Genomic DNA, 21,242 nt, shown 5'->3' with positions numbered 1-21,242 from the left:
AATGTTTCCCCAGCTCTTGTCTTTCTACCTTTTTTCATTTTTGATTCTATCATATGAAAATTTAATTAAGCAGACTTCAGAGGTGAGTTACTCAGTTAAAGGAACTGTTTTTTGCTAAATATGTCTTTATATTGTTGCAAGTACAGTAACTAGATGCCTATGGGGCTATAAGCTCAGTATTTCTAGATTGCTATACTAAAAACATTAGCATATTAATCTGTTTGGTGATGAAGAAAATTGTGGGATCCAATGCACACAGACCCAACTTTTGATATTGGAAAAGTTGAGTACTGAAGGGTGCTATCTGCCAAATGGGTAATATCATTGATTACCTTACCTGCTACTGCGATTCCTTGAGCAGTTAAGATCAAACATGGTGGAAAACTCTCTAGAAGGATCCTCTTTGTATATGATGATGACATCATATCTTTGTATATGATGATGACCATGAAGACAGTCTGCAGTTTAGGTTTTTTTGCACCGGGGAGAAAAAACTCCACAAAGCTGAGGTGAATTTCATAAATGTAAGTCAGAAACTTCACATTTGAAAGGTCAGCGCTTTGGGATGAATAATGACGTTATTTACATAGTCAAGTTGTAGTTAGAATACCACGACAGTGGGTTAGGGGAGGATTTTATAAAACCCTTCCTTAAGGAGGTTCAATAAAATGAATGAATGTTAGATCAGGTGTGTAGCTTTTAGAGATTACTGCATTGAATAAAAGGGCACCTCTGTAAGTGCCGCTCCTGCCAGGTGGGCAGGAGCAGCAGTGCGTAGCACACGCTTCTTGATTAGACCAGGGTTCGAGCCCGTGACCACCAAATATGGAGGATGCGGAAATGTCAGGGAATGACCACTGCATATTCTCGGAGCAATGTGGCCTTAATTGCTAATGCTCCCAAAAAAAAAAATAATAATAATAATAATAATAATTGAATAAAAGTTGGTTAATTTCTAGATCACTTCATTCTTTCTACAGTGGGCAAAAATCTTTTCAAATATCCCTTGTACATGAGTTGCCAAAAGCCTGTTTTGTACATCATATTAACCATACTGTGCAAGGAAGCCTGAAGCTTTTGCTAAGAGTAGACTAAACCAGATTTGTGTCAGTTAATTTATGCAGCACATTACATTTCATATGCATTAGCAGATATTAATAATTCATGAATTATAACAAAAAACAAGCAGAAAAGCAGTGATATTTATGTACAAACCACGAACACTTCATTTCTGAATATATACCATATTGCCCATTCATTCCTCCAATTAGCATACAATAACAAACATAATATCTGATGTTTCAACTATGATATATGGATAGCCTACGTGATATATATATATGAAATAAAGGAACATAATAATTTCCAGATTTTTAATTGGTCCAATTTTAATGAAATTTGAAACTTTCAATAAGTCATTTCTAAAAGAGCCAAATGTAATATCTCACAAAAATTCATCTGCTGAGAATTAAGTTATTACATGCAGACAAATAAATAACAATTGCCCGATTTCTGTCCATCCAGTTTTGATGAAATTCAGGGAAGGCTCAACAAATCTTTTTAAAAGAGCCAAATGTAAAATTTTACGAAAATCCATCCACCAAGAGTCAAGTTGTTACATTGCATACAGATGGATGGACAAAAAATGATAGTTGTTGCATTTCTATTAGTTCAGATTTAATGAAATTTGAAATGACTAGACAAATCTTTTTATAAGAGCCAAAGTAAAATTTTATGAAATTGATCTGATAGGAGTTGAGTTATTACATGTGGATGGATGGAGGGACAGACCGATGGACATGGTGAAGATAGTAGGCTTTTTATGTATGTATGTATGTATGTATGTATGTATGTATGATAATATACCTAACAAAAAACATAGCTGAGAGCAAATTTGATTTATTTTAAGATTAATGCATCACTTACAAATTTGTTTACTCTTAGCTATGTACAAAATGGAAGACTGTTCAAAATTTTACGAGGTAAATCAGTAATTTAAAAAAAATTGATTTATTTTTGAACAGTCCTTGTGTAATAAATGGTATGTCTTCTATTTGTTTTAACAGGTCATTAATAATGCATGTGCAACTCAAGCCATCCTTAGTGTGTTGCTCAATTGTAAACATTCTGATGTGCAGCTTGGTGAAACACTTTCATCTTTTAAAGACTTTTGTCAATCGTTTGATGCAACTGTAAGTAATTTATTTTATTAAAATTTGAATATACAAATTAATTATATAATGTGGACAGCTATATCATATACATATAATAATTTAGCAGTCACTGACCAAATGATGAGGGTGTTCTGAAAAATTTTAACGAAATTTTAAACAGATAAAGAAATAACTTTAAAATGTCAGTGAGACTGCAAGTCTCCTTTCATGCTTAAATTTATTGTAACAAAAATTACATAATGACTAGAAGAGAATTTTCAGAAGCAAAAAAACTGGAAAACCAGCAAGATGGTATCTTCTTTACTAGACTTAAAGCTCTCACAAACTGAAATGAATTTTGAAAAGAAATAACCTAATGGAGTGGAAATGGTGGTTCTGCAACCTATATAAAGAAAGGATGGCAAAAATATACCTGAGAAAATATAACTTTCTCTTCAGAGAAAGCTACAAGGCACTCCATTTGGCAGGAAAGGGATGAATGTAATGTTCCAATAACCCCTTAACACCGAAACCTCTTGAGATGAGTGGCTGTAGTCCCTACATTACAACAACCTGTAAATAAACACCTTCCTGACTGGCAAATCTGTAAAAATAAACTAAAAATGCACAAATATATGAATATAAATACACATGTACAGTGCCTCTGGTAAAGATAGAGCATCTAATGATTTTATTTCAAACCTAAAATATGAAAGACTCTCTGTGAAAACAAAAATATAACTGAAATGATAGTATAATTTTGAAAGGAGCTAACAGTAAGAATTTTTATGTAAAGAAAAATAACAGATAAAAAAGGGGCAACATGGTGAAAAGTATGGAAAAAGCAAAGTGTGGAATATGTGTAGATCATGCACCAACATAAGGTATGAGATTGGAATAGACCAGAAAAACCAGTGTTAGACTTAATGAAAATTGAAATTATGCAGATACTAAAGAATAAAACAATATAATGAATGGAGGTGGTAGAGCTGCATGGTTTGAGGAATTGAAATAATAAATATATATATATATATATATATATATATATATATATATATATATATGTGCAGAATATATTTGCCATATATTTTTTAAATATTTATTTTTACCATATTTCATTTGATTTTATCACTTCTGCAAAAGGCCTTTGTGTTAAGTTGATTCCTTTTCTGTCTTCATAGTCCTAGTTCTATTTAAAATGATTTTGAAAATGTTTATTGTACTTTATGGTTCCCAGAACATTAGTGAAATTGATCAAATGCACAATTCGCAGAGGACAGAAAGTATTCTCAATGAGATGAATGATATATGCTTCAGCTGTGATGAAATCATATGTAACAGGAAGCCTGGTAGTAAAAACTTAAACTTCTACTTTTTATTATATTGAATATTTGACTTTAGCTGTACAAGTGCTCATAGAATTTGAGCAAATTTGCAACTGTAGGTTCTAATATCTTTCATCGTGTTTCGGGTTTTAATAATAAAAAAAAATAATAATAAACTGTGGTAGCAAAGTGTAACCCATGGAATCTCAGACTTTATATTTGCTCTGTATACATACTCAAATGTTAATTAGGATGTTAAATTGATGGTAGCTAAAAACTGCATGTTTAAGAATTTTAGAATTATATGATCACTTATTGTAATTAAGACTTTCTTAAATTGGACTTCACAGTAGTACTCTATTCTATTTCAGATGAAAGGACTTACATTGAGCAATTCTGACACAATTCGGGAAGTTCATAATAGTTTTTCAAGGTAAAAATTATTACTCTGTTGGTGATCTATTTGCTCGTTTCTTTAAAGTTGTAGTACAGTGGATTCTGGTTATTTGGCTACCGGTTAATCGGGGCAACCATTTATTTGTGGTGAATCTTAAAGAACAGAACCTAATTGATAGCCAGGGTTTTCTTCAGTTAATTGGGACAACATGCCATTTAATCGGGGCAGGAGACCTCAGCACTCGAGATTACCCTATAAAAGAATAAAAACAATTAACAGTTTCTGGTTTATTGGGCTTTTCTGTTAGTGCGATCTATTATAAATGGATAGTAAACTCGATCTTCTTAAATTTGCGATAATACCAACACCTGGAATTCTGTGGGTTTTTACGTTATTATGGCGAAATGCGTTTCCTCTTCCATGAAATCTTCAATCATAAAAAAAAAACAAATTTTTAGAATCTTCTCCTCATTCCTATTACTGTGTTCTTTGTTATTGATTGCTTATCTTTTTTACTGTCTTAAATTTACCCCTCCCCAAATGTCAGTGAACAGAATTATCAACTAGTTAGTATGTATATATTACGGTGTGTATTAATTAAGCTATGCACGTAAGCATAAATTTATTTTTATTTTGCTAACCTGTTGAAAATATTCTTCCAATTTTCACGTATTTTTTAATTGGTAAGATAATAAAGTGTTAATTTGTGCTTAATATATCTTTACTTTTATAGCCTGTGGATAATATTCCTCCTGTTTTCGCTTATTATAATCATTGTTTAATAGAATTAAAATTCAAATCACAATGACCAGCACTTACTACATATCGTATAGTGAATGTACTTTATTATGGTGAATCCATCGTAATGTGATTTTATCATACAGAGAATCAATTGTAAAGTGGGGGGTCCACTGTATTTTTAACTAACTTCACATAATTGGGCCAAAATGCACTAACCCGATGTGTCCCAAATAACTGGAACCCACCATATTATGTCTTCACAGATATGTATAATTTTTTTACTGCGTGATGGACATGTTAAATTGTTTTGTTGAAAGTATCTGAACAAATGATTTATATAAATTATAAATATTAATAATGATTTGTTTCCAAATATTATCAGTGTATGAATGGTCTTAAAACTGAAGAATACAAACTGTTATTTCAATTTTTATAAATTGTGAGGGAGATTGTATGTGCATGTGCGTGCTTCCCCATCAGAAATACAGTGGCCTAATCTGAAGTTTCAGAGTTTAGAGCAGGTCACATTGTTCTGTAGACAGCAACTTTCACAGCTAGCACAATAATTGTTTTCCTTTCGTATTGTGTGAAAAAGGTGTAGGTTTGATTCCCATTGTGAACAGAGGAACATTTATAAACTTATTTTCCTCTGTGGCATTAGTCTCGGGTGAGGGTTGTTTTTATCGTAAGATAATTTTTAAAATGTTTTTTACAAAATAATTGTATAATTATTATAACTTAAATAATTTAAATGAAATAAATATAATTTACTTAAATGTATATGAAATTACAGGCAAAGCTTATTTGGATTTAAAGTACTACATCAAGTTTGTGACATCATTTTTTTGTGTTGTAATGTGCTAATCTCTACCAGTAGTAGTAAAACAGCAAAAACATTTGCTAATTCCTAGTTAGTCATCCAGTTTTGCATAAGTTTGTTGAAACTTGTATTTAGTATTGCTGGACAAGAATATGCATGTTAAGACTGCAACAGTCACATACGAATTGCATTATGAAAAATGTTATAACAGGCCCTTCATATGTTGAGATATTGAATCATTATAGAATGGTAGTACCACAAATGTTCACATCAGCTGAGTATACTGATATGTATATAATGTGTGTTGTATTCCGAGAAAATGCTACAGCATTTGAATATTGCTGTTACTCTGCGCAATGCCACTGCATGGATCAAATGTGAATCTGTAATGTGTAGGACAGATTTGTTTCAACCTAGAAATAGGCAGACTCAATCGAGGTTTGTGGATCCTGTACCATGATTAGCCATACAGACTTTCTCTTCAGCATACTGTTGACTAACAAGCCAATTTTTACATACCAAGAGATCTTTAACATGCACAGTTTTGCATTTTTGTTCAACAGAAAATCTACATAAGACAAGTCTGCTTCCAAGTGCAGTTCAGTGTTATGTCTGCATCAGTACTGGGAGAGTTTTTGATTGTGCCAGTTGCTTTGCATTTGAATACTGAACTTTATTTAGCCTTATTTGCATTTTAAGCTACAATGCCTTGTTTTGTAGGCAGTGTTGTTTACGTTGTTAAAGGGTGTTTCTCCAACATGAAGGATTAATGTTTTTTCATTTTTGGAGGCAAATCAGAGCATAGTTGAATGAGCACTATCAAAACAAACTTTTCAAGTCCTTAATTTAAGATTGTGAAATCTGATTAATTGCTTCTGGTGCTTTAGCCACTCTTCACAACACACTGGCGCCTCTGTAGCCAGGTGGGCAGGAGCGGCAGTGTGTAGCATTTGCTTCTTGATTAGACTGGGGTTTGAGCCTGTGACCACCAAATACGGAGGATGCGGAAAGGTCAGGGAATAACCACCGCATATCCCCAGAGCAATATGGCCTTAGTTGCTAATGCTCCTAAAAACCAAATAACAACAACACAACACACTATTTACAATCACTGTCCTTTCACATCTTGTGAAAAGGCCTGGATTTAAATCCTGCATTGACAGGAGGAACTATTTATCCACTTTTTTCCACAATGTGGCCAAGTTGGTCAGTCTTGGACAAGAATTGCATGCTTTTTATTTCCTGGAAAGCTGGGTTTGTCTAGTGAACAAGCAAACCAGCCAAAGAATATATACAGATGCAGCTACTGATCTCTCATATCCTTACATGCTTTGGTATTTAATAATATCCAGTGCTTTAATGTAGAGATAAATTCTAGTGTGTCGCGTCATCTGCATACCTTTATGTTAACAATAAAAAATTATGTACAAAAGCCAACTAAAGTAATCTGCAATCTGCAGCACTGGTAGCAAAAGCAAAATGACTGAGAACATCCAAAAGAATTGTGCATGCAATGCAATTTCAGGTAATTTTTTTAAAAGACATTGCCAAAAAGGTTACCACAAAGACAGATGTGATTGTGTTTCATTTTAATTTCAAAGTGAAACCTTCTTACAGTGTGTGCACCCCTTTTTGCAAAATGACAACAGGCTAGCACCAGACTTGTCCCAACCTGAGTGAATCCAGGATCATTCCTATAGTGTTCTCAACCCTTAACCTATACCAGTGTTTTTCAACCTTTTTTTAATTATTGCCCCCTAAAAGGCTTTTTTAGACAACTTTTTTTCCTAATTAATCCCTTGAAATTTTTAAACAAGAAAATACTTTATACTTTCTCGTTTTATTCAATGGGATCCCTGAACCCATTGAAATTTGATCTCAACCTAAGATATAAATTCGTCAACAAATAGTTCAATATCTAAATCTAACAAAATTTCACAGTGATTTTAATTTCAATTTAGCAAGTCAGAAATCCTGATCTCACAACAAGAAAACAGTAAGTCAGATAATAGACTATACCCAAAATATTACAACCAATTTGAGATTTCAGCATTGTGAAGCTGAAAGGCAAAATTTTCTTTCCAAGATCTGTCATCATCTTGTGTGGGAAGTCAGTTCGGCAATTATGTCCAGAGCCTCCCAGAACACAAGAACAACCATTTACAAAAGGCCAACTGCCTGAGCACACAAGGTACTCATTTTAAAATTTTCATAAGTTCAATATATTTTTTACACCAATCTTTAATTGACTCAATCCAGTCTTGTCTATAATTAAGCCAAAATCAAAATTGCTGTAAACGTCAGCAATGAAAGCTTTATCATTAATTTCTAATTAAGAAAGTCTTGATTTTTTTTTTTATACACAATTTTTTCCAAGTCTTTTGAGGAATCAATATACCAAGCACAAGCTCTGTGTTCAGTACAAACATAATGGAGAACATCATGTTGTTCTCAAGGGACACAAGTGTTTTTGCTAAGGATCAGTTCCAATCAGTCTTTTCCTTTGCCTAAAGATCTTATCTGCAAATTCTGCCAAAGCAAGGTAATTTTCTTTACTGTCAAGAAATCGAGGTAAGTCATTCTCCTCGTATATATTTGTCAATATTTTTAAGTCCTAAGTAACAGTTACATTCAAAAATTAAATGCTGCACTGTTTCAGGCTCTCTGCAGTTACACAGTGGAGAAGTAACAAGACCAAAAGTATGCAATTTAAAATTCAGACTTCCATGGCCTGAAATCAAGAACATTAAATTTAAGCCTAGATTAAACAGAGGCATGTTTGACTTACTTAATTCTATCACCCTAGGCATGAATTTATTAGTTATTCTACCCTTAGTATCATTAGACCATTCCTCCTGCCAATCTATAAGGAACTGATTCAGAATTCAAAATCCCGCACCGACAAATGATTGAATCAATAAATATCACCTGCCTTACCTTCATTCACTTTATTTTGAAATTCGTTATAAGTGATTGTCTTATTTAGCCAATCGATTCTTAAATTTCGATAAACTTCTCACCTCTACAAGACTAGTTGGATTTTATTTTCATTTTTTTGGCTGAAGGCAGATTTTTCACTTCTCATTTGAAATTTATGTTCTTACATATGACATCTTGCAGATGTCATATGTAAGAACATAAATTTCATATGACATCATAAATTTCATATGACATCTCATCCATTTAGCTTTCAGCCCTTTTTATATTTTCTTCATTATATATATATATATATATATATATATATATATATATATATAGAGAGAGAGAGAGAGAGAGAGAGAGAGAGAGAGAGAGAGAGAGAATTATGTGAAAGTTCTGAAAAATGCAGTAATGTAAATATAATAAAGCATAATATTTTGAATTGATAAGAAAAAAGAACTTGGATAATAGAGAGAAATTTTTAAAATTTATAAAAATCTTTATACTCTCAACTAAGTACTCATATTATTGTTTTCATATAAACTTTTGCACTGAAAATTTTTAAAATAATAACAATGTTAGCCCATTAAAGTCTTTATAAAAAATCTTTTGATCACATTTTGTCACAGAAGCTTGTTAAACAAAACATTTCAGTTGTTGTTTTGCTAGTTTGCACTCTGAGACTTTGCTTATAGCCCTGACTGCCCATTTTGTCATATAAGTGCTTCAAGTAGTTGTTGTGATCAATATTATCTTACTTGCAATTATGTTGTTTTTCTGCATAAGTAAACAATTATTATTTATATATTACACCATTCAGTTTCACAAATTCATATCAACTGGAAAATTAAATGGCATAAATGTAAAAATTTTTTTCCTGTGAGTGGTTAAGTACACAGGTTAGACACAAAAAAAAAAAAAAAAAAGGTTGCTCCCCATATTAGTTTTTTCCTCTAAAATTATGGCAATTAGCACATTACATACCTTGTTCAGGCCACAGCATACAAATACCTGGTTTCCATACATTAACTTATGATTTGGGCACAAAGAAGTGTCCCCTTGGTTAGAACACTTTTGTTCCCAAATCATGTTACTCTTTTCTGTATCCTTTACATTGGGCCCAGTTCTTCCTAAAATAAAGGTTTGAATGAAACTGTTGCAGTGTTAAAAATGTTGCCTAAACTTTGCTTTATACAATCCAGTCTCCGTGTGTTCCTGAAGAAGAGTGATTGATCATTGTCTCCCTGCTTAATGTGTTTACTATCATTCTTTTCATCAGTCATTTAAAATTTACACAGAATTTTCAAGCCCTAAATATCATTAAAAAATCCTGAACCTTAGGAATATCATAATTAACAGTTAATCATAGAATTCAGTTTTAGTTTGCTAGCTGTGCTAAACCTGTCTGAATGATAAAATAAATCTAAAGTTTCGGACAATAGTGAACTGACCATATTAGTGCATAACCTTATGAAGTGCATCAAACTAATGTTATTGACATGTATATTTTGTAACTCTTGGTGGATCAGTTATATATAAAATTATTTAAAGACTAAATGCACAAGGCGTAATGTGACATGGGTTTAAATTAACTATATAATACTGGTGTAGATACACCATAGTTTACCCTTAAATTTAACTACATATGTAGTGTAAAGGCATCATTTAATTTTAAAATTAAAAAAATATTAAAACTAAAAGGCAACATTTAATTTAATTTTTGATTTTTGTAGTTAAATTTATGGGTAAACTATGGTATATCTACACCGATATTATATAGTTAATTTAAACCCATATCATATTATGTCTTGTGCATTCAGTCTTTAAATACAGTATCATTCTGTTCACCATTTGGCATGTTTTCATTATCAGGATACCTGCCCACCGATGAGTAAGCCAATAAGCTTCAATGTGCGTCTGGGCAGTAGTGCCCACTGAGAATAAATAACAGTAGCCTCCTCTACTAGAGAAGCATTATTTATTCAAAGTAGTGCAATACCTGGTATCTTGTTGTGAAGGTAGCCACAATATGAGATAAAATTAAATGATGTCTTTACACTGCGTATGTAGTTAAGGGAAACAGGGGCTTAGAGGGGAACGAGTATTCTGTGTGTTATCAGATACTCAGTCTAAAACACTGATGGATCCAATATCATTCTATTACAGAAGATTTAGGAGAAGTCCGGTTGGCCTGCTTCCCTAAAATCCACTCATGCACACCTTCTCGATGGTAAGCCTTGTTACGTCACTTAGGTGGCAATGAACGTGTGGAGTGATTCTCTTCAAGACGCCTGGTCAGCGTGAAGAGGAAAAGACCAAACCCTCCAGCACATGACAGCACGACGAAACAAATGGCCCTCAGTCCCCAGTGGCTTTCACTCCCTCTCTTACGGCAGCGAGAGGATTGGAGTGGAAGCAGAGGGTGCTGAGAATCTGGGTACGACCAGGCTGCCATGCACAGAAACTGAACTTGGCCTGTTACAACATAAGATCGCTCATCGGTGAAGACAGGATATTAGAGCTGGAAAGGGAACTAAAAAATCGGTTTGGCTGAAACAAGAAGAAATAAATCACTTAATAAGTTTATCAAGCGGAAATCTCCTGTACACCAATGGAAACAGTGAAAGGAGCGTAGGTGGAGTGGTTTTCTGGTCCATAAGGATATAAAAAACATTTTGGAATTCAAAAATACATCATTAAGGGTGTCAAGACTAATACTCAGGATTTCTAAGAGGTACAAGCTAAAGGTTATAATGATTTATGCACCAACATCAAGCCATGATGATGAAGAGATTGAAGAAATGTACACTGAAATTGAGAGTCTTCTAGATGAGCAGAAAACCCACTACACTTTTGTTATGGGGGACTTCAATGCTAATGTTGAAAAAGACAAAACAGCACAGAAAGGGGGAACTATAGGAAATTTTGGAATTAGTGAAACACTTGTGGAATTTGCAGAATCTCAAGAATTGTCAGTAATGAACACATTTTTGAAGAAAAGGGAGAACAGAAAGTGGACATGGAAGAGTCCAAATGGATTAACAACTAATGAAATCAACTTCATCCTCACTAGCAGAAGATATATCGTGAATGATGTTACCTTCCTGAATAAGGTAAATTTTGGAAGTGATCACAGAATGGTAAGATGCACACTTGATATAGATGTAGGAAAAGAAAGTAAAAAACTGACTCGAGTAAATAATACAAAGGTGTTTGAGATAACAGAAGAGGAGAAAAAGCAGTATGTACTGAAACTTAAGAACAAGTTTGAGCTTCTGCAGACTGCTCTGGACCAAGATATTGACAAGGAATATTACAACTTTCTGAAAGTGATAAAGCCCAAGAAATGTATAGGGAAAAAGAAATCCAAAGAAGAAAAAATTAGTAAAGAAACACTTGTTATGATGGACCAAAGGCGACAAATGGAGCAAGATAAACACTGACAAGGAGAAAATTGAGTATACTGAGTTATGCAAAGCCATTAGAAAGAGACTCAGAGAGGACATAAGAAGATTTAACACAAGAAAAGTAGAACAAGCATTAAGGGAAAACAAAGGACTTAAATCAGCAGCCATGAGCAGTAATACAGAAAGACAAATGGTACTGAAACTGAAGAATAGCAATGGTGTACTTATAAATAGCAGAGAAGGCATAATTCAAATAGCAGAAGACTACTATAGAGAATTATACAAGGAGCAAGGGAATGATGCCAGCAGTGGGAAGATGGATCACAAATTAGTAACACATACAACATGCCCGATATTCTTCCTGATGAGGTAGAACATGCATTGAAGAAAATGAAGAATTAGAAAGCCCTGGGGGAAGACGAAGTTACTGTAGAGTTAAAATTGGGAGGAAGAGACAACACAAAAACTGGCAAGACTCTTCACAAAATGCATTAGAAAAGGTGTGATGCCTAAGGAGTGGACTAATGCAATCATAGTTTTGCTGCATAAGAAAGGAGATAAATCAGAAATTGGAAATTATAGACCAATTAGCTTGTTATCCCACATCTACAAGTTGTTCACAAGGGTCTTTACTAACAAATTAGAAAGAATACTTGATGAGAATCAACCGAAAGAGCAAGCTGGCTTTAGGACAGGATTCTCAACTACGGATCACCTTCAATTAATATCACAGCTAATGGAGAAAGCAAATGAGTATAAAACACCATTATGCCTGGCATTTGTGGATTATGAAAAGGCATTTGACTCCATACAGTATAAGGCAATGTTTCGGGCACTGGAAAGACAAGGCATAGATACCCCATATATTATGATTTTGAAGAAAATATATGAGAATGCTACCTCCTTTATTAGACTAGTTAAATACAGTAGCAAATTTAAAATTGAGAAAGGAGTTCGACAAGGAGACATATCTCTGAAGTTTTTTTACTGCTGCCCTTGAGGAAGCTTTCAGAAGATTAGACTGGTCGCAGAAAGGAGTCAATGTGAATGGAGAGTACCTAAACCATTTACGATTTGCAGATGACATTGTGGTCATAAGCCATGATCCCAAAGAATTAGAGGAAAATCTTAATCAGTTATGCAGCGTTAGTAAGGATTTTGGACTAAAGATGAATATGGCTAAAACAAAAGTAATGATGAACAAGTATGCCACAGAAAGGGACATAATGATTGAAGGAGCAGTAATTGAAAAGGTGGAGTCATATACCTATCTAGGGCAAGTTATTAGCTGTAATATTGATAAATGGCTGGAAGTGGAGAGAAGAATAAATTTTTAATGGATAGCATTCAGGAAATATAGTCACATACTGAGGAGCAATATCCCAGTTTGTCTGAAACGTAAAATAATGAACCAATGTATACTCCCCACCATGACTTTTGGAAGTGAAACTTGGGCACTCACCAAAAGAATGGAAGAAAAGCTGAGAACTACACAGCGAAGAATGGAACGAATTATATTGGGAATCAGACTGTTAGATAAGAAGAGAAACACATGGATTAGGCAGCAAACTCAAATACAGGACATTCTTATCAAAACTAAAGAACTAAAATGGTCTTGGGCAGGACACATAGCTCGAAGACATGATGACAGATGGACTAAGAAAATAACAGAATGGTACCCAAGAGGAGCTAGAAGAAATCCTGGAACACAACGGCAGAGATGGATAGATAGAATTCATGAGTTTGTGGGTAGTAAATGGGTGGCCATTGCACAAAAGAGAAGGAACTGGAAAGTTGCTGGAGAAGCCTTCATCCTGCAGTGGATTGAAAATGGCTGATGATGATGTAGTTAAATTTATGGGTAAACTGTGGTGTATCTACACATATTATATATATAAAATTATATATTTTGATATTTATGAAAGCTGCTTTTACATTAAATCTAAATGTTTATGAAACTGTCTTCTTTATACCTCGTCTTGCCTTCAGAGATGTCAAACAAAGGAACTGAAGTCTGGAGACATTGTATGGTGTTCAGATGCTGCTGCCCCCCACCACACACACACACGGCCTATATTGTTCATAAAATTACCTATGTGGATAGTCACAGGCAGCAGTATAAAGATTAGGAGTTGCACCATCCTGTTAGTAAAATATCACCATTTTATCTGAAAGCATGCTTCTGATATTAAATACTGCATAATTCCTTAACATTTCAAGATACTTCTCCCTGGTAACAGTGCCATTGAATCTGTAAGGTCTGATAATCCAGTGAAAGCAGATACCATTTCACACAATTATTCCTTGAAGGTTAACATCTTTCTACAAGGTGAGGTGAGAATTTTCACTTTTCCAGTAAACACAGTTGTGATGATTCGGTGTTCATTTAGTTTGAACATGGCTTTATCTGACTATACAATTTCGTCTCGGAAACACCAATCCTACCAATTTTATGACAATACCATTCTCAAAATTGTGTTTGTTAATCCGGATCACCTTCTAATATTGCATGTTGTAATTGTCAATTAATTAATTAATATCTTGCAGGCAGTGAACACTCTCTTGTTGGCTTTTGTGAACACTATATTGTTGGCTTTTTGGAGATCCTTCAAATGCCTTCATGACAGGTTCAACGTTTTTGATATTTCTTGAGGTTCTTTTCCTCCCATTGTCATTGTGTAAATTTCATATTCCTCAAATTTATCATGCAGATGGGTTAGATATTTTAAATATTCTAGTACTATTTAAGAATCAGTTAATTGAAAGGATACAGAAGCATAAAAAGCAAAGAAATCTAAACACAAAAGTGAAAAGACAAGCCATCAGTGGCCGAATAGTGTAGTTATCCGCACATTTACAGAACATAATGTAAGTTAAATTATGAATGCAAATTAAAATCAAGAATAGGTTAGCAGAGTGGATGAGCCATGTGAGATGTGAATAGATGGGGTAAGGGAAGAAATTAAATTAAGAATAAGAGTGTTGTAAACTGAATACACATAATTTAGAATACATTAATTAAAAGGTCGGCATGGCCAGTTTGCAAGTCAGTTGGGAATAAACTAGAATAATAAAAAAAAAAAAAAAGGTAAACTGCAGCCATTATCAACCCACCGCAGGATGGAAGCCTCCTCAACAATTCATGTTGAGGGAAATGGATCACAATCTGCCACGCTGGTCCAGTGCAGTTTGCCAGATCGACCGTATTTAGCAGTCAGGGGCTTGAACCCCGGTCTACTCAAAGAGTGTGTGCTACTACACTCGGCTCCAGAAACTAGAATACCTGTGGCAAATATTTTGCAAAACTGTTTCAAAGAAGTAAAGATTAATATCAAAGTAATTATAAAAACCTTTCCCTGGGTTCCCTTCACTCCTAGCTGAGGTGTCATTAGGATGGACTGAGATAAAAATGCAACTTGATAATTTTTTAAATATGACTATGTCGTCCTTAAAAAAATTACAATTATTGCGCAAAAATTATCTGGACCTGAAAACTGCTACAAAAGTTGTCTGTGAGCAAAAATGCCAGTTTTGTTGAAAGAGATTTGTTGATTGCGATGACACAAGCTAAGAAATTGTCTTCTTTTCAAAGTAAACAGAAAGTTAGTTTCACTGGGATTTGCAAATTGGTTGGAAAATCTTTTGGAATTTTTTTCTCTCTAAATTTTACTGCTAAATAAAACCTATGCAAAAGGAATCAGGTCAAAAGTCTCTGAGTTATTCAAGTTCAAAGAGTGTTCTGGATAGAGGGATGAAGGGACATAAGCAAATTATTATATAGATTCAAACTGGCAGCCCATTGATAACACTGAAACTGAAAAATGTGAAATATTGGTAATAATGATTATGAGAAACAGCCATAACAACATTACCAATATAAATTGAAACAAAAGTACAGCTATGTCGTGATTAATGCAAGTTCAAATAAAGCAATATTTGATTTAGTGCGAATTGTATAACTATACCAGGTCGCGTTTAATACGAACCAAAATTCAGTTAATGCGAGACTAGTGCATGTGCAGTTGAAGTTACCATTAGGATTTTAGATGCTGCTACTTCAGTCTGCACTTGTTTATCTCCACATGTGCTGCTGCCTGTTGTAATATATGTTAGTTTTTGTGATTTGTTTTAATCATTTTAAGAAGTGCCCTTAACAAAATGGACAAAAGGAAGAGTCCTTCAGATAAAAACCCTACAAGCGCAAAAAAGAAGACACTCATTATTAGATTAGAGCAAAAATTTGATGTGATTGAACAACATGAACGTGGGCATGGAAACTCTAAAATAGGACTAGATGTCGGAATGCCTGAATCTACAGTACAGACTATTATAAAACACGCAGGGGAAATAAAAGAAAAAGGTAAAGTTGCGTCAGCTTTTTGGTTTGCAGACATGTACAAGGAATAGAAGTGTTACAATGCTAGAAATGGAGCATTTTTTAACGGTATGGATTGAGGGTCACAATCAAAAACACCTTAGCAGAGTAGCCATTCAAACAAAAGCTTTAAATTTGTTTAAGAGAGTGAAATAAAAAAATGATGAAGTAGAAGAAATGTTTAATGCAAGTGTCGGTTGGTTTGATCGATTTAAAAATCAAGTTCAGCTGCATAATGTTAAAATTACCAGTGAGGCGGCCAGTGCAAATGAGGATGTGGCATCTAAATATCCCAATTTTTAAAAAAAAAATAATCAAAGATGGTGGATACACTGATCAACAAATATTTAATGTGGATGAAACCAGTTCTGCAAGGCATTTGGAAAGGGATACCTTCTCTTCCAATAACAAATATTGGAAGAGAACTTGAATTTGATGAACTAGAAAATGATGATGTTCGGGAACTGCTCAGTTCACACTCAGAAGAATTGACCAATGATGGTTTCCTACTTTTAGATCAACAAAAAGCATTTGAAGAAGCCTTTTTTTTTTTTTTTATGTGAACCCCAAACACGAGAGGTATTAGAACCTATAGTACTTGGTACCGTGCTTGGGTTGTGATATGACCATGATACCGAAGAACGAAATAATGTGCAAGTGAAGGAGTTCACTCTCGGGGAATTTGAAGATATCTTTCGAGCTGTAGAAGTCTTGAAGCAAAAAATTATGGATGCTGACCCTAACCTCAATCGAAGCATGCAAATTTACCGAGATGTGGATAAAGAACTCTGCATCTACTAGCATATGTATGAAGATTTAAAGAAAGAGAAAACAGTTCAGTCTGTGCTGCTAAAATATTTCAAAAGACAAAGATGTTTTTGTCAGTGTAGGCTTACCTTTAGGAATGATATTTAGAATTTTTTCGTTTATATTTTGCTTTATATAATTACAGTACTCTGACTTTGTTAACAATAAAAACTTGTTTGAAAAATTTTTCATTGCCTCTTTCTGTCGAGCTGTAACCAATTACCATATTTTACACATAATTATAATTTTGAATAGTACGGATTCGAATAATGTAAACCACTTTATGGGGTTCATTATCTGCACTAATCGCAACCTAGCTGTAAATTAATACAAAACAACCATTGAGTTGAATCCCATCAAGAGGCCACAAGATAGCAGTGGTTTCAGAATATGCTCACACTGGATGATTTATATTTTTAAAGATCAAAATGAAATAAAAATAAAATATATTTATCTATTTTTGTTTTATTTTGTTATAGGCAACAGTTTTTTGAATTTGAGTCCAAACATAGTAACAAAGATGATGATGTGTTCCACTTCATTGGTTATGTTCCTATTGATGGTCGTCTATATGAATTGGATGGTTTGAAAGAAGGTCCAATAGATTTAGGTAGAGTAGTATTTTTAAAATATGAAGAGTAGAATAATATTTAATGTTATTTAGTTTTATAAATTCTCCAAATCCTGAAGAAAAATTGAAAGTTTACAAGGTGTTAGTTTATAATTAACTGCATGCATGTAAATGGGGTTGGGGGGTAAATTGAATGATAATGGAATTTTCACATTGAAATGGGATTTAAAAACTGGACGGGGGCATGAATATAAACTGTTGGAAAAAATTAAGAGACTGGATTTCAGAAAATTTGTTTGATTAGCTCATTGTCAACTGTGGAAATAAACTCTTTTTGGACATTTTTGTCCCATGATCAATAAGCCCATTTTATTAATGGGAAGAAAATGATAAAAGGTACATACACTGTGCTGCCACTTTATTAGGTACACCCCTGCTGTGCACACAAATGGTTTGTCCCACAACATTGCAAGTCACATGACCACAGTTGTGGATATAAATGCAGCAGAACAACCTTTCTTGTACCAAGAAACTAGAAAGGAGTGATCTAACGGACTTCAAATGTTGCATGGTAGTAAGTGCAAGATGTGCTGGAAAAAGTATCTCTGAAACGGCAGTTCTCCTTAACTTTTCATTCACCACAGTTTCAAGGGTGTATCGAGAATGGTGCAACGAACAGAAAACATCTTCTCAACAGCACTCCTGTGGAAGAATTTCGCTTGTTGACGAGAGAGCGGTCAGAGAAGGATGGCTAGAATTGCGCAAGCAAACAGACAGGCCACAGTGTCACACATCACGTCAGAATAATGTTGGGGCACAATGCAGCACATCACATCAGAATTTTGTTCTGAACACCTTGGCGTGCAGAACAAAATTCTGACGTGATGTGCACAGAACAAAATATCACAACAGACCACTAGTTGCACTTTGTTGTGAATGGGCTACAACAGCCACATCACATACCTTTGTTATCAATGAAGAAAAAGAGAGCTCACCTTCTGTGGGCACAGCAACACCATCACTGGACTATCAAGGATTGGAAAACAGTTGCTTAGTCTGACGAGTCGAAGTTCCTGGTGCATCGTGTTGATGGAAGGCTCAGAATTTGGCGAAAACAAGATGAATCCATGGACTCGTCGTGTCTGATGACAACTGTGCAAGGTGGTGGGAGCAGTGTTATGCTGTGGGGAATGTCTTCTTGGCACGTGTTGGGTCCATTGATACCCATAGATTCACATCTGAATGCCACATCGCACCTAAACATCGTTGATGATCAAGTGCATCCGTTCACGTTGACAGTTTATCCTCAGTCAGATGATTACTTCCAGCAGGATAATGCACCGGTGCACAAAGCCCGAATCACTATGGAATGGTTCCAGGAACATAACAATGACTTTCCTTTGCTGCAGTGACCCACTCAGTCTGCAGATCTCAATCCTATTGAACATCTTTGGGATTAGCTGTAAAGGGCTGTTTGTTGCAGGCCTACACCTCCGTTGAATCTCAAGGAACTGCGTGACACACTCATGTCTGCATGGCACTCCATTCCTGCATCTTTTCAGCATCTTGTTCAGTCCATGCCTAGATGAATTCAGGCTGTTTTGAAGGCTAAAGGAGGTTCAACGCACTACTAGGTAGGTGTACCTAATAAAGTGGCAGCACAGTATATATATATAATAAGTTTTTAAGAGGGGGGTTAATGAGTATGAAAGCTAAAAAAGAGTGTGAAAAGTATAAGGGATTATAGTTCTAGATTATTGCATTAATAGTAGAAGAAACTAGCAACTATAAGGAATACAGCAGGCCCTCGTTATAACGTGGCTCTGTCTACACTGATTTGTTATGATGCTGTTCTCATATTATAACCCTTATCTCACTATAACGCTCTTTTAGCAGCCTATAGATTGAATGATTGAATTTTTGGCATGTTTAATGAAATCTTTTCATGTGATGTAGTTGATAGTTTGAAAATGAATAGCAAAGTTTCCCACGCTCAGTGAAAATTTTCTCCCACACTAATTTAATTGCACTATGGTGACTTGTTACATAGTTCCGAGATCAACATTTTAAAAAATGATCCAAGTATATTGCTTCAGATATTTGCGTTATATGCATTTATCTGAAGTCTAGTTATCGCTCGGTACAATGTTAGACATTGTCCATAACAAACAATTTACTCGTACATTGTATCATAATCAATGCAACGCAGTTACAATTTTAATGGTCGATAAGAATTAAAAAGGAACAGGATCTGGATATGGTACAAAGCCTACTAAGGTAAGAAAAATACTGAATTTGGAAATTAAATTATACGTTTTGAGGCCAACCAGGCTAGCCGGGTGGGTAAAGTGCCTGCCTGGCAACCCAAAGGTTGCGGGTTCGATTCCCGCCTCGGGCTTGGATCAGAGTACTGCAAAAACCTTGGGAGGTGCATTATGGCCACAGAAGCCTATGCGCCAACAACTACCAAAAAAAAATATACGTTTTGAAGCAAATCAATTCCGTTCAATGACAAGTGGATGTGTGCAATAATTTAGGATTGGCAGATTCAACTGTAAGAACAATTTAAAAAAATAAAGAATTAATTTTAGCAGCAGGAAAGACAGCTGTTCCACTGCAAGCAACTAGGCCGGCTATTATAATTGAAATGGAGAGACTTCTAAATAATTTTATTGAAGATAATATCCAATGCACAATTCCATTTAGCTAAATATTATTAAAGAAAAAGTGATTAGCTTATATGATGATCTGAAGAAAGCTCATCTTAAAAAAAAAAAAATGTGGAACCATTTAAAGCTAGTAAGGGCTGGTAAGATAGATTTAAAATCCAGGGAGAAGCCACAAGTGCAGATCAAGAAGGAGCCAAAACTTTCAAAAAACTTCTTCAAAATTATTGAAGAGAGGTATTATACTTATCAACAAGTTTTTAACGTAGATGAAACAGGACTTTTTTGGAAAGGAATGCCTAAAAGAAGCAAAAAACATGCCAAGCTTCAAAGAGGCAAAGGATCGATTGACTTTATTGTTGGGTGGTAACGTTGTGGGGATTTTAAAGTAAAACCTCTTTTAGTTTACTAGGAAGACAGCCAAAGTACAACCCAAAATCGACCGAAGTTACGAAAACTCGACAGCCCAGGGCCATCGCATTAATAAATTCGTGATTTTATATGTACAAATTTTTAATATTAAATATTTTGACCGACATTTGTGCATAATTTCGCACAAATTATTCTTGATCGGGAAATATCCTATGGCATAGACTCTACTCACAAATACATAGGTTACATTACGGAAAAATGGCACTCGCTTAGTGCTGATTCACTTAGTGCTCTGTTTTTCAGGAACAAATTATCAGCGTTGTGGGGGTCACCTGTATAGATAAAATATATGGTGCCTATAGGTATAGGGTGCAGAGTAGTCTAAAGAACTATCTGTTGAATCCATAGTAAAATAACAAGAAAGTACCTGTAAAAAACATGCAATTAGTAATGTAAAATAATGTAAAATTACTCATTGTTGCAATTGCAATGATTTTGGCAATTTCTTCTGAGGTCAGTCGCCAAAACCAAGGGAAATGCAACATGAGTAAGGGCCTATGTTACGAACATGAGATATACTCAATGCAGCATAAATTACTGTGATAACTGAGAGAATAAAAGTGGGAAAAGTGTGTAAAGCTGATGTATATCTCATGGCTGACCCTACAGAGGTGGAAGAAATACTAAAA

The 21,242-nt window shown here is 34.5% G+C and overlaps 1 protein-coding gene across 3 annotated transcripts in view; it reads left to right on the top strand.

Annotated features, from left to right (window-relative positions):
* The window catches only part of Uch-L5 (ubiquitin carboxy-terminal hydrolase L5), a 103,410-nt gene that overhangs the window by 27,621 nt on the left and 54,547 nt on the right, over nucleotides 1-21,242 (top strand). For all 3 annotated transcript variants that reach the window (XM_090370477.1, XM_090370476.1, XM_090370478.1), the window contains exons 4-6: nucleotides 2,067-2,192; nucleotides 3,850-3,911; nucleotides 17,424-17,554. In XM_090370477.1, coding sequence (XP_090226603.1) covers nucleotides 2,067-2,192; nucleotides 3,850-3,911; nucleotides 17,424-17,554 — 319 coding nt within the window. The remainder of the gene's footprint in view (nucleotides 1-2,066; nucleotides 2,193-3,849; nucleotides 3,912-17,423; nucleotides 17,555-21,242) is intronic.

Source organism: Mastigoproctus giganteus, chromosome 3, assembly GCF_048544385.1.
Source record: "Mastigoproctus giganteus isolate SK-2022 chromosome 3, ASM4854438v1, whole genome shotgun sequence".
Lineage (NCBI taxonomy): Eukaryota > Metazoa > Arthropoda > Arachnida > Uropygi > Thelyphonidae > Mastigoproctus > Mastigoproctus giganteus.
The sequence above is the reverse complement of the archived record's forward strand: the minus strand, read 5'-3'. Positions and strand labels throughout refer to the sequence as shown.